The 15129-nt window shown below is 39.1% G+C and overlaps 1 protein-coding gene across 1 annotated transcript in view; it reads left to right on the top strand.

Annotated features, from left to right (window-relative positions):
• rasef (RAS and EF-hand domain containing) overlaps nt 1-15129 on the top strand; it is a 76074-nt gene that overhangs the window by 27483 nt on the left and 33462 nt on the right. Inside the window, exons 4-9 of the mRNA XM_043712826.1 lie at nt 2213-2308; nt 3365-3442; nt 5248-5363; nt 5469-5537; nt 8637-8721; nt 10232-10323. Coding sequence (XP_043568761.1) covers nt 2213-2308; nt 3365-3442; nt 5248-5363; nt 5469-5537; nt 8637-8721; nt 10232-10323 — 536 coding nt within the window. The remainder of the gene's footprint in view (nt 1-2212; nt 2309-3364; nt 3443-5247; nt 5364-5468; nt 5538-8636; nt 8722-10231; nt 10324-15129) is intronic.

The raw sequence follows: 15129 nt of genomic DNA, 5'->3' as shown, positions 1-15129 counted from the left end.
GGAGTAGTCATGTTGCTACAGCAACAAATTATCATTCCAAAACATATAATTGTGTTTGATGTGGAGATGCTGGAGTTGGACTGGTGTGGACAATGTCAAAAATCAAATGACACCAGGTTATAGTCCAAAAGGTTTATTTAAAATTGCAAGCTTTTGGAGCTCAGCTCCTTCCTCAGGCATGGTATGATAGAGAGGTACAAGACATGGTATTTATAAGCAAAACGTTAACAACTTCAAAATTAGCTGCTCTCAAATACACACACGCACACTCTCACTCTCACAAAAATACACACACACACACACATGCAGGCACGGACACACAAACAGATGTACACAGGTGAGCGCACACGCACATGCGCACATTGGGGGGAATTATTTCATTCAAGATTCTTCTCAGTCAAAACAAAACCTGACCTCAGCTTAAAACAGACATTCAAAGTTTGGGTGAAGATTTGTAGGTCGGGTGCTTGTTGTTGTGGTTCTGTTCGCCGAGCTGGAAATTTTTGTTGCAAACGTTTCGTCCCCTGTCTAGGTGACATCCTCAGTGCTTGGGAGCCTCCTGTGAAGCGCCTCTGTGGTGTTTCCTCCAGCATTTATAGTGGCCTGTCCCTGCCGCTTCCGGTTGTCAGTTTCAGCTGTCTGCTGTAGTGGCCGGTATATTGGGTCCAGGTCGATGTGTTTGTTGATGGAGTTTGTGGATGAGTGCCATGCTTCTAGGAATTCCCTGGCTGTTCTTTGTCACACGCAGACGATAAGCAACATGAATTCGACTGGGACAACACTACCATTATAGGGCAAGCCAAACAACGAACAGCCAGGGAATTCCTAGAAGCATGGCACTCATCCACAAACTCCATCAACAAACACATCGACCTGGACCCAATATACCGGCCACTACAGCGAACAGCTGAAACTGACAACCGGAAGCGGCAGGGACAGGCCACTATAAATGCCGGAGGAAACACCACAGGAGGCTCCCAAGCACTGAGGACGTCACCTAGACAGGGGACGAAACGTTTGCAACAAAGAATTCCAGCTCAGCGATTAAAACAGACATATTTGCAGCAGGACCTCACACCTAAACTGCATTGTCAAAGTTGAGATATCACCTCTTGTACATTGATAAAAGCTTTATCTTGGGACTAAGACTTGAAGGGAATTTGGATTTTTCTTATTAGTCAGCAGTCTACCTCCTAACTGATTAAAGAGTTCACGGAGGGCAGCTAATTTTAGATTAGATTAGATTACATACAGTGTGGAAACAGGCCCTCCGGCCCAACAAGTCCACACCGCCCCGCCGAAGCGCAACCCAACCATACCCCTACATTTACCCCTTACCTAACACTACGGGCAATTTAGCATGGCCAATTCACCTGACCTGCACATCTTTGGACTGTGGGAGGAAACTGGAGCACCCGGAGGAAACCCACGCAGACACGGGGAGAATATGCAAACTCCACACAGTCAGTCGCCTGAGTCGGAAATTGAACCCAGGTCTCCGGCGCTGTGAGGCAGCAGTGCTAACCACTATGCCACTGTGCCACCCGAACATTTTGCTAAAAATATTATGTCTTACATCTCTCTATCATATCATCCCTGAAGAAGGAGCTGAGCTCTGAAAGCTTACAAATTCAAATAAACCGGTTGGACTGTAACTTTGTGTCGTATAATTATCTTGAAGTTGGGTGGCACAGTATGTCAGCACTGGACCTTTACGAATCTGACCTCTGCTTTTCAATAAAGTCTGACTCCGAAATGCAAGTCTTTTTCTGACTGTAGGTTTTGTCTGAATTGGATTTAGACAAACTCAATTTAATTGCAGACTCAATTTAATTCTTCTTTGCCATTGCTGATAAGAATTTGATTATATGTTTCAGTAATACTCAGGAGCAGAGACCTAATGTGAGTCTTCTAACTATGGTCCTTGAGAGTCTGAGATTTAGAAGTTCTTCTAAGGCTTCTGACATTGCTCAAAGGTGTCTTCACATTCTTGCCATTTGAAATATAATTAATCATTACCCACTCATTTGTAGAAAAGTGGAGTATTATGGCAGAAGTGCAAATTATTTGGGATGTCAGTTGTGTTGCTGATCGTGTAAAATAGGATATTAACTCAAATTACACTGTATTTGTACTTTGAATCAGCAATATTTTTGTTGTGTGATACAATTTGCTTTTATATAGCTCAAACTATCTGGCTTTATGATTACAGGAACAAAGAAAAGCTGAGTTTGCTTTCAGTAACCTAAAACATCAATATGATGGTAATGTAAATGAACTCCAGATAACAGTCACAAAACTGAAAAAGGTAAGGTTTGTCTCCAAAGCTGATTTTAAAATAGCATGAGAGTGCAATCTGAAGGGATTTTGATTTATTTTGCTCAAAATTAGCATCAGTTTAATTTTAGAAACTGCAAAGGCACGTGGAGTTAACTTTGCCAAAAGTCAAGAATCCATTTTAGTATATTTACCTCTCATGCTTGCTCATTAGAAGCCTAGCTCAGCAGAGTTAATTTCCATTTCTCAGTGAGGTTCTCTGTAGGCGAGCCAATCCTGACTGCATACAATAAAAAGCAGGCAAGTATCTGCTGCTTTGTCCTCTTAGGCAAAGTTTGTCTCTGCCATGCCATGATTGAGATCAGGTGGCAAAGGTCAATGTTGCTGAGAAGGCAGGAAGGAGATTGCACTGTATTGGCCTCTGGGGTGAAGGTCTGTCCAGTCGTCGGCGATAGGCAGACCAAGGCAGGGTGGAAGGGACTCTATGTTTCAATGCAACCATCCATTCTTAGAGCCTAAGTGATGCTCTTGGCTTGCAGTGCATGAATGCCTGTCCTAATGCCCTTTAGAATGGTGCCAGAATCATTGACACCACAAGGTAAATGTAGGGATGCTAACTTCTTACTGTATTACTTACAAAATTCACCAGTCTACTCACATCTGATTCTGTACTGACTTGAGAACCATATAATCACATTAGAAAAGCCAACCTGCTCCCAAGTGGAAGTGATGCTTAAGTGTTGCCTGATGCTGAACTTAGTCAAACAGTGTGGTGCTGGAAAAGCACAGCCGGTCAGGCAGCATCTGTGGAGCAGGAAAATCGACATTTTATGCATAAGCTCTTCATCAGGAATGATTTTACTTTCCTGTTCCTCGGATGCTACCGACTGGCAGTGCTTTTCCAGCATCACGTTCTTCGACTCCGATCTCCAGCATCTGTGGTCATCACTTTCTCCTCCTTGATGCTGAATTTAGGCTGCATATCGGAAAGTTTTACCCATTGTAATTTTGTACAAAAATGTTTTTCCTGATTTGCTTTCATTCAACCTGGTGGAAAATATAGAAACACTTACTTTTCCTCTTACAGTTAGAAGAACAATACAGATCATTTAGTCCAAAGGAGGAGACTGTTGCATTGAAAAGAAAAATAAATGATTTTACTTTGGTAAGAAAACACAAATGTGCATATGTTCCAACACTGGGATTTTACTAAATCTCTTGAAATGCAGACAACATTCAACAAGTAGAAGTAAATCTGGTTTTGCAATTAAGTATAATTATAACTATGTTCTATTAAAATTTCTGGGCACATTTCTTGTGTGCTTTTTCAACACCTTTTCGATATATAAACAAATTTAAGGATGCTTGTAAATGAAACTAATTTGCCAAAATAAAATTAGGCCATGAAAGGTAAAATTGGGTGCAGTGTATACAGTATGGCTGATCTGTTCCTGCCTGTTTTTTGCTATGTAGATTATGTTAAAACTGTTCTGTTACTTACAGTACAGCAGTAGCTTTGTAAGAAAACTGTAGGTTTGGATGCAAGGAAATCTGAAGAATCTCCAGTTATGTGAGAATCATTATTTTGATCTTGGCAATAAAGTTTTCAACTTTTTGAATATGGAAAATCCTAATGTTCCAGATACATTATCATGTGGCCATGTAGTTAATTTACTTACTATACTTTTTATTTTGCAAGATTGTATAATGTAATAGTACATCCTGCCACAGAAAGTGAGTCTTTGAAATTTGCTGAGAGCTGTCACATTGCATTAAATTTGAGTTTTATCATTTAGGCGTGAAGATTCTAGATTTTTCATTCATTTGTTTGAAGTTGTTGAGCAGCATTGTGCATAAAGTGTAAAATCATGAAGTGAATCCAATGCTCTCATTACTATTACCCACATCTGAAAGCAGTTGTTCAAATTCAGCATTCTTTTCATTGACTAATCCACAAACATTCATCTGTGTACAGTCTTTTTAAAACAATTTATCCAATGGCATCATGACTTTTATCTAGTGAAAAACTGAATGTGAGAATGTGCAACTACAACCCCAATTACTGCTGAGTTAGCAGTGAAGACATTAGAATTAGCTTCTGCTGCTGCTCATTATTGGGGAAAGGTGAATGATTTGGCCAGACTCCCACACCTGCTTGCTTTGCTGTAATCTGGAAGTGTGCTTTATGGATGTTGATGAGGACAAAATCAAGCATTACAGTGTTGCATCCTACATCTATATTTCTTAAAGTTCATTGTGTATTGTTCTATTGTTGGAATTCTGTACAATTACACCAGGAAGGCAAGTACTCCTTAAGAACAGATAGAAGGGGAAAAGTCGGGAGTATGGAACTATTTTGCAGTTTTATTCTCTTCATTCTCCCATTGTATACTCTCAGTGGTCCAAAGATGGTGTGTAACTTGCTTCCAGTCTACACAGAGATCTGTTCCCTCACTGATGTATCTTCTCAGAACATGTACAAAAGTAACATGAGAGTATCTTGTACTAGCTAATTCCTTCATTTTCCTCCTTCTGGGTTCATTTTCCTCCTTCTGGGACAAATACTTGACCTACATATGGTACCTGGGGTCATTTAGTTGGCTGAATGACTGGTATGCAATGCAGATTAATGCTAACAGTGCAGGTTCAAATTCTGTACCAGCTAAAGTTTTCAGAGAGAACCCTCCCTTCCCAATCTTTGGCACTTAACATGAGGGTCATGGAGCCTCAGGTAAATGTACCACCAGTCATTTCAATCTAGTGAGAGAGCAGCCTGTGGTCAGCTTGGAAGTAAGTGACTTCACCCTTTTTACTTGGCTCAGACGAGTTTATGTAAAAATTTGCATTATTTTGTTATAAAATCTGTTGTCAATTTAAAATAGTATATAAATGAAATCTATGAACAAGGGTGTTGAGGCTCACAAACAGAATTCAGCAACGTTAATGCTCTCTTTTTGGCTTCTTTTACAGGAAAATGATAAACTGAGGAAAGAACTACTTGAAGCACAGACAAACATAATGCTGCTGCAAAGCGAAATAGATACTTTGAAAAGTGACTATGCAGATCAAAGTTTGAATTTAGAACGGTAAAATAAATAGAATGAGGATTTCAAGTTAAGTTGTGTTCATTTTTATTGCTTTGTATAAAAAATGCACTTTTTAACCTCAATTCTGTTTTACATATATTGCAGGAATCATGAAATGGTCAGAGGATATACGGATGATAGGGACAGCCTAACACATCAGATTGAAATGCTTCAGTAAGTATCTTTACTTTAAACTGATCAATAACACTTTACACTGGTAAATAATCTCTTGTCTATGTGTTGTTTCTGAATACTTTGATCCTTTATAGGCTGGTGAATTTATATTTCCACAACGTGGTGTGTACACTTGAAATGATAATGGATGCAGCAACACTACATCTTGATTTATAGCATGAGACATGCTGCTGTTTAATCTCCAGGCAGTATGAGCCAGCTGAAATGTTTCAGAAGGGTGTGATCCTGTATGAACACGAGTAGCCAAGATACTGCTGGTATTATTCAACACACTAAAATCAATGTACCAAAATTAATCAATCAAAGTGCAGGCCATGCCTTTTTTATTCACAACTGAAACAAAGACTTTCGGAAACAAAGTGAAGTATGTTCTTAGGCGACTTAAAGGGCAACTATGTATACTGTGGCTGAGGTGTTTTTGATTTGTGTTCATGTAAACTTGGTGAAGCACTGTGGAGAAGTACGAGAGCAACTTGGAAGTTTTAGCTGAGCGGGGACAGTAGTTGCAATGTCATATTCTACAACATGAGAAGTACATGCAGAGGGTGACACAGACAGGAGAAATAGGGTTCTCCTCAAGAGGTGTGAACCCACACCAAGAACTCAATCACTGAGCACTTGTTACCCTGGCAATACCCAGGGAAGGTGATGGTTTAGGATATAATCACTAGACTATTAATCCAGAGACCTGCTAATGCTGTGTGAATTTGGGTTCAAATCCTACCATGGCAGGATTTGAATTCAACAAACCTGGAATTAAGTAAGAGTCTAATGGTGACCATGAAACTGTTGATAGGCAAAAAAAATCTGGTTCACCAATGTGCTTTTGGGAGGGAAACTGCTGTCCTACATCTGACGGCAGATCCACACTTTTGTGTTTGATTCTCTATTGCCCTCTGGGAAATTATGGATGGACAACAAATCCTGCTTGATCAATTGCCAGACACATCCTGTGAATGAATAAAACACCCACTGTGCTTTTTAATTTCACAACAATCAGAAAATTCCACTCTTTTCAAGGCAGACAACAGGATGTCTGCTATATATGACCCATGATCGCCTTCCACCATCCAACTGTGTGAGGCCTTCAATCAAGCCACTCAACAACATTCTGCTGCAAGCCATCAGAATCCTGGAAGAGATTTTACTGTTTAGATTAAGTGGGGTTTGTTGACAGTTCCTATCTGAATGGGTATCTGTTTATGCAAGGGTGCTCTGTCTTTTGTGACCTTGCAGTTATGAGGGCCTGGCTCCTTGTGCTTGGGATTTCAATGCAGAGGAACAGGAGGAAAATGAAGGGAGATCATCTGCACCAAGTGCAACTGGATGAATTGAAAAGGACCATACTGAAGTTTTTAATTCAGTAATCCTAAAATTTGCTGGGTCAGCGAAAATGAGTCCCCATACCAAACAATTCAGGTGATTGAATTTCATGTCAATAATCTATCAAACTACTGTTACTAACTTGGGACTCTCCCTTGGTCTGGTGATAAAGTTGCTTGTTTAGCTGCTCATATAACTGAGGAGAAGAGATTCCCCTAATACCATGCTTAAAATGCACTTACTGTTTCCCTCTCCCCTCAGAAATGCAGCTTTTATGAGGGTCTGATCACACTTAAAGCTATTTTTGCAAAAAGGAGAGCAGTTCTGGGAGGTATTGGAGTCTTCTCACTGTTTCCAGAAACTATTTGAAAAAGCAATCCTTTTCACTGCTGCTCAGTTCTTAATGTGCCATCTCTCATCTCGATGGAACAGTGTAAATCATTGAAATTAGCAAACTATTTGTTCATTTTCCAGGCGTGTCTGTTAAATATCTGTTGTAAAATATTACGGTCTGGATTTTGTGGAAGCAATTTTGCTGTGACTGTCATCCTCATTATTTCTCTGAAACTGACAGCAATTCCTGCAGTTTGCACATGTACAATTAGACATGTAAATTTCCGTCAATGGTTGTTTCACCATATGCTGCATTGTTTAGGATCCTGTAGGCTGCAATCAAGTAGAAGTCACGGAAAATTTGCGATATTTTATGCTGTTAAAATTTCTTAAAATGTTAAATCTATTGAATGAGATGTAACTGGTTTTTAAAAGCACACTCTCAGAACAATTAATTTTATACCCAGAATATGATCCCAATACAGATTTTTTATGGACTCTGATCCATCTGCACATGCGTCTTTTGTATATAGGCTACATTTAAACACATTCTGTTTGTAGTATAAGGGAGAGTTGTCACTGGAAAAGTAAATTCTAAAAATGACCACTTCCAAAAGGTGGAAGTCTGGGGTTTATTACCACTTAAGTCTTTTACGAAAACGATTTCAAAGATGAGAAATTTTAGTTAGAAGGATAGATTGGAGAGGTTGGGAGTGTGTTTTTTTTTACTGGAGAGAAAGCCAATAGGAGATCTGACAGAAGTTTTAAAATCATATGTTCACTTGCCAAGGTAAATGAAGTGAAACTGTTCTTGTTTATAAGACAATTGAACACCAGAGGGCATAATTTTAAAAAATATTATGTCAAATGTGGGCTAGGAGAAAAAAAATTTTCACAGTGATTAGTTAGCGTTTGGAATTCACTGCCCGAAAGAGTGTTGGAAGCAGGTATAATTGTGATATTCAAGAAGGATGATTATTTAAACAGGAACTAAATGATGTGTTACAGGGAAAGGCAGGAGTTTAACACTAAAATGCTCAAGAGAGCTGACGCAGATATGATTAACTTAAAGTTGTTCCAGTGCAGAAAAAGCCTGTGAACTTGTGTGAAGAGCCAGGGAGAGCTGATTGCTTTTTGTGGAGGGAATGTGAGTAGCCAGATCATGTTTATTGCTGAGAAAACGTTAAGCTGGTGTTCTACACCATGAAGATTGATTTCTTCAAGGTCCATTGCAAGTACTGTCACTTTGTCATTGAGTGCAAAATCCAGATCTATGAGAAGTATAAAACCAATGCCCCTGAATAGTCTGATGAAAGGGTTTGAATTTCTCTCTCTTGGCATATAATGTTACATCCTTCTTGAAGAAGTTAGTTTTCTTTGAAATCCAAGTGTGATATCTGTTCTTCCCCTGTCCTTTTACAGGTCAGCTAACAGAAAGTTACATGATAGCAATGATGGTTTACGATCGGCCCTGGAAAACAGTTTCAGCAAATATAAAACGTCTTTGGTAAGTGTACAACTGAAATATGCCATTGTCATGTAAGTGGATTATGCTTGTAATGTGAAGCACATTCTCTTGCTTATTGACAGAACATGTTACATTATTTATTTAAAATCTATATGCACATCATTGGAGTATGAGCTCTTTTACACTCCAATGTGAGGTGACAAGTTTTACTTCCAAATCTTTCTCCTAGACTTGATCATGCAACTCCAAAGAGAAAGTATGTTTAAAATGAGTCATTGTGTTTAAACTTTAGCTGCTAGCTCAGGATGCAAAATATCTCATGGGATTATTCAGCAAAAAGTGGGAGAGTTCTGTTAGTGTCCAGGTAAATATCTAACCAGCCAATACTGCCAAATACCATATGTTTTATTTTACTGCAAGTATTACCTCACTGAACAAAAGTGATGACAGTTCAAAATGTACTCCATTGAGGGAAAAGGCATCTCAAAAATGGGGCTTGTAGCAAGTAACATTCACACCACAAATGCCAGTTCACACCATCTCCAACGAGAGAATCCCACCATCTTTCCTTGACATTCAGTGGCATTACCATCACTGATTCTCCATTGTCAATGTCTTTTGGGTACTGATGACCAGAAACTAAATGGAACCAACTGTGTAAATACTCTGAAGAAAAGAGCAAGCCAGACTTGGAATTCTGTGGAGAGTAGCTCATCTCCCAACTCCCAAAGCTGTCATCTACAAGGAACAAGTCAGAAATGTGAATAATATTCCCCACTTGCAGTTTCAACAATAATCAAGAAGCTTACCACCATCTAGGACAAAGTAGCTCACTTGATAGCACTCCATTCACCATCTTCATCATTCACTCCCACTAATATTGCCACATGGTACACACTGCTGCCACTAACTACAAAATGTACTGTAACAATGACTTCTACCACACAGAAGGGCAAGTGCTATGGATGCATGGGGGCATCACCACTTGGAAGGTTCCCTCCAAGTCACACAGCAATCTTACTTAGAAATCACTGTTCCTTACTGTCACTGGGTCAAAATCCTGGAGCTCCCTCCCTAGTCACACTGTAGTGTACCTACCTTTCCATGGACTGCAGTAATTCAAGAAGGCAGGTCACCACCACTTTTTAAAAGGGCAGTTCAATGAAATGCAGTACATGGGGGCCTAACCAGTAACACCCACATCCCACAAATGAATGAAAGGGAGAAAGGTGTTACTCCATTCATATGTTTTATACATTAGCTAATGATTCTGTAATATTTAATTAAACAACTGGTTTGATGCCAGTGATATTGTTGTGCAATGCTAAGTACAGGGAAAACAGACCGACAGAGTAAGTGCAACAAAATGCACTTAAGTCTTTACAGCTACAGAGGAGATCATTTAAATTTAAGACCTAATGGGAGCTGTGTAATAAATCACAACTATCCTTTGTCCTCCACCAACAACTTTCTAAAGAAGGAGATTTGGACTTTTAAACACAAAATATTGTTATGTACAAATAATTGGATTTTTTTTGTAATATTGCAGCATGCAACAAGTTCCTCACCAGGAAGTGCCATGTTTAGAAGTAGCCCAAAGCATTCTGGATACCAGAGTCCTCAGATTTTACCATATGATAGGCAAGTAATTTTTTTGTCCATCTTCACAAAATCAGTACAATTTCTGTTAAGCAACCACGTGGTCTGTGCTGAGTAAAAAGTAATGTTCAGATGATCCCAAAATGGTGATCAGGCAAAATTGATGGCCTTATTATGTCTGCTGAAATAATGAAGTGTGAACAATTTGATTATCAATAGTTTATCATTTTTCAGCATTCTGTACTCATTCATTTTCAGAAAGACAACCAGATTTCAGAATGCATTATCGGTCAGTGGTACAGGCACAAGATAATTGGGAAGAAATATGAATAATTTGAGATTCACATTCTGGAATGTACTGACTGAAAAGATGGTAGTAACCACTAAGTGATCAGGATATATATCCAAAAATTAGGGCAGAGGTGACATTTCCACAGGGTGGGGAAAGACCTGCCTTTCAAAGTGAATGGGAGCAGGTTGCCTGGAAGGTCATGGGGTCTTGGATGAGGTCATAGAGTCATACAGCATGGAAACAGACCATTCGGTCCAACTTGTCCAAACTAAACCACTTGCCTGCCATATTCCTTCAAACCTTTCCTATTCATGTACTTATCCAAATGTCTTTTAAATGTTTGTACTATACCTGTACTCACCACTTCCTCTGGCAGTTCATTCCACACTCTCTGTATAGAGGTTGCCCCTTGTCCTTTTTAAGACTGTCTCCTCTCACCTTAACAATATGCCCCCTAGCTTTGAACTCTCCCACCTTAGGGAAAAGACCCTGGTTATTCATTTTATTTATGTCCCTCATGATTTTATAAACCTCTATAAGGTCATGCCTCAACCTCCAATGCTTCAGTGAAAAAGGACCCAGTCTTTCCAGCCTCTAATATCTGAAACCCTTCATTCCTGGGAACATCCTGGTAATTATTTTCTGAACCATCTCCACCTTAATACTATCCTTCCTATACTACAGTGACCAGAATTGGACACGGTACTCCAGAAGAGGCCTCACCTAGCTCCTAGCTAGGTGCCCTAGCTCCTTTCCTCAAAGATCTGAAAGCATGTTAATCACCCTGTCTACCTGTGATGCAAATTTCAAGGAATTATGTACCTGAATCCCAGGTCTTTGTTCTACAACACTATCCAGGGCCTGACCATTAATTGTATAAGTTCTGTCCTTGTTTGTTTTCCAAAATGCAATATCTCACATTTGTCCAAATTAAGCTTCATCTGCCACTCCTCAGACCATTGACCTAATTGATCAAAATCTCTTTGTAATCTCAGATAACCTTCTTCACTGTCCACTATACCACCAGTTTTGGTGTCATCCACGAACTTACTAACCATGCCTTAAATAAATGACAAACAAAAAAATGGATCCATTACTGATCCCTGTGGAATACTACTGGTCACAAAGCTCCAGTTGGAAAAACAACCCTCCACCACCATCCTCTGTCTCTGACCATAATTGTATCCAATCGAAAAGCTCACCCTGAATCCAATGTGATCTAACTTTAATAATTAGTCTACCATGTGGAACCTTGTCAAAGGCTTTACTAAAGTCCACACAAAACCACATCTACTGCTCTGCCCTCAATCTCTCGAGTTTGAAAGAATTAAAATCATGCTGTTTATCCCTAAACAGCCCTTGCCTCTCCAAATGCTTGTGAGTCCTATCCTTCAGAATCATCTCCAATAACTTACCCACCACTGATGTCAGACTCACAGTTCTATGTAGTGCCAGAAAAATGTTTAACATTCTCATAGTGGTGATCATGTTCAGTGAATACATTTTAAAATGCTATCTCCTACCTAAGCACCGCTAGTCTCACACACTAACCCCATTGGTAATCAGGGCAGCCTAATTTTCAGATGCTGAATTCAATTGCATCCGACCCTCACATGCTCAGCAATACTTACCAGCCTCCCATCTCTTTGTTTTCACATTTTTACAACCATTGAGATAAGGTAAGCCGTCACCCACAGCACATTATGAGATTTGTTTCTTTATATGAATGGTGACTACAGTTAAAAGAAAAAGCTGTCAATCACTGTAGGAGTTGATGTGCAGTTCAGAGTCAACCACATTGCTGTGGGTCTGGAGTCAGTTGTAGGCTAGACCAGGTCAGGATGGCAATTTCCTTCAGCAAAGGACGTTAGTGAACCTAATTTTTTTTTTGTGACAGTCAATTATGGATTCATGGTAATCATTAGAATCTTTATTCCAGATTTTTTTAAATAAGTGAATTCAAATTCCACTATCAGCAAAATGGGATTCAAACCCAGGTCCCCAGAACATTCCCTGGGTCTCTTGTTTAACAATCCAGTGATAATATCATTAGGTTGTTGCCTCCTCTGGAGATAGTGTAGAAGAAAAGAATCTAGATTATGTTCTGTACTGATTTTCTTCACATTTATGTGATATGGGTTTTGCTGGCAACACTTGCGATTGTTGCCCATCCCCAATTGCCTCTTCAGAGGGCAGTTAAAAACAACCACATGGAGTCACATGTAGACAAGACCAGGTAAAGATAAGCAGAAGTTTCCTTTTCTTTAAAAAGGACCCAGTGAACCAGGTTGTTGTTAAGAACTAAGGATAGTACCCACATTTTGTTTTGTTAATTGGCTTCAAATTGTATTAGCTGCCATTATGAGATTTGAACTCATGTCACTAGAGCCTAGGGCTGTGGATTACTAATCCAGTCACATTACTACTACTCCTCTACGTAAACCAAATGTAGTTAAAATGTTAACCTGCCTTTTTTTCAGCATCCTTCACTTAATTTTATTTTCCTAATTGATCCAACATCATTATGCCAAATATAACACATTGTTTTTCCTATCTGCTGAGCTAGCTTGTTACTCAAGATATTTTAACAAATTCAGATTTCACTATCTGCCATGGTCAGATTTGAACACACACATTAACCTTAGGTTCTGGATTACCAGTCCAATTATATTACCACTATGTCATTGCCTTGTCCTTTGTTATCATTTATTACTGAGACAAGCTATCCAACAAAAAATTAAAAATTGATTCAGAACATAATTTAACAACAATCCTACTGGCCACACTTCACTCCTCAGTACTTCCATTTTGCAATTTGACAAAATTGTTTAAGAGACTTCTCTCTAGATGGTTTCCACACAATTACGACTGCCTGGCAGATGGATACCATTTAATAATGATGTAAAGGGCAGAAAAAGCTCCAGTGTGTAAGAAGAATCGGTTAAAGTTTTTGTTAATGCAATACAACAAACTATTATCTCTTTTCCTGGTCTCAGTCTGTGTTCACATCCCAATGTTTATTGTGAACATATTCTCTGTTTGCAGTTCTCAAAATGAGATTTTTTATTCATTCACAAGATGAGGATGTCATTAGCTAGGTCCAGAGGGCAGTTAAGAGTTTATCACATTGTTGTGGGTCAGGAATCACATGTAGGGAAGACCAGGTAACCGACAGTTTCCTTCCCCAAAAGATATATTAGTGAAGGAGATGGTTTTTTTCCCCCAACGATTGACTCATGGTCATCATTAGACTCTTAATTCCAGATATTTATTGAATTCAAATTCCACCATCTGCCATGGCAGGATTTGAACCTGGATCCCCAGGACATTACCTGGGTCTCTGGATTAATAACCCAGCAATAATACCACTCGGATATTTCCTCCCCTACCTTTTTTACTCAGTTTATGATTGGCATTTAAGCGCAAAAGATTGCAGTCAATGCACTTATTGTAACAGGATTTTCAGTACCGGTTCTGTCTCCAAGATGTCTATCTTTCTTATTTTTAAGTTTGGCTTGGATCAGAATAGACTTGCAATCCCCTTTCTGAATTCACCATGGTACAGACAAAATATGGTCAGCCGTGTAACTACTACAGGTTCATTAATACCCATTCGGGAAGGAGACGTGTCCTGTTTACCGAGTTAGGCAAGCAGATGATTCCAAACCCACAGTAATGTGGCTGATTTATAACTGCCCTGAGGGTAATTAGGGGTGGGAAATAAATGTTGGCCGGCAGGTGACTCTCACATTCTATGAATGAATAAAAAAGATAAGTGTTATTTATAGATAGTGAGATTCAGAACCCTATTTTCTACTTTGTGTGCTTTTAGCAAATGACAAAAATGGGTTTCTTGTTTAGCTTTTTCATTTCGCAGAAGCAAAAAATGGTAGATGAAGCAAAATCTTCAGTCTTGCTAGATAAGTTATACAGATGATTCCTGTTAGATTCGGTGTGGTGGAAGGGAAGGCATTTTGCTGCAGGATTTTATTCTCACAGGAATGTTCTCAAAACAGTTGCTGTCACTTTGAGGCACATCTTGAAATCTAACTTAAGTGAATGAAACATTTTATGTTGTCACTTTCCCTGAACTTACGTAATATGGTGAAAAGCCTAATAGAATCTAATTGAGAATAGAGTGTAATTAGAATGGAAGTGGGAGGGAGAGAATTGTAATCTGACAATATTTAATTACCTAAATATATATTCATAGATGAGCAAAGTGACAAGTACAAATGTTTCCAGATAAAACATCTTTTCCGTTGTTGCTCACCTGAAATAAATGTAAACATGTTTTTAAAAATTCATCATGTAATTTTATTGGGCCAGGCTGCAATATTTTACAAATATCTAGATCGAAAAGGTGCATATAAATTCTGTGCCTGTGCATGTCCCTCCACTTCATAGAATCATAGAGATGTACAGCATGGAAACAAACCCTTTGGTCCAACCTGTCCATGCCGACCAGATATCCCAACCCAATCTAGTCCCACCTGCCAGCACCCGGCCCGTATCCCTCCAAACCCTTCCTATTCATATACCCATCCAAATGCCTC

Source organism: Chiloscyllium plagiosum, chromosome 2 (assembly GCF_004010195.1).
Source record: "Chiloscyllium plagiosum isolate BGI_BamShark_2017 chromosome 2, ASM401019v2, whole genome shotgun sequence".
Taxonomy (NCBI): domain Eukaryota; kingdom Metazoa; phylum Chordata; class Chondrichthyes; order Orectolobiformes; family Hemiscylliidae; genus Chiloscyllium; species Chiloscyllium plagiosum.
This window is presented reverse-complemented; position numbering and strand designations above follow the sequence as displayed.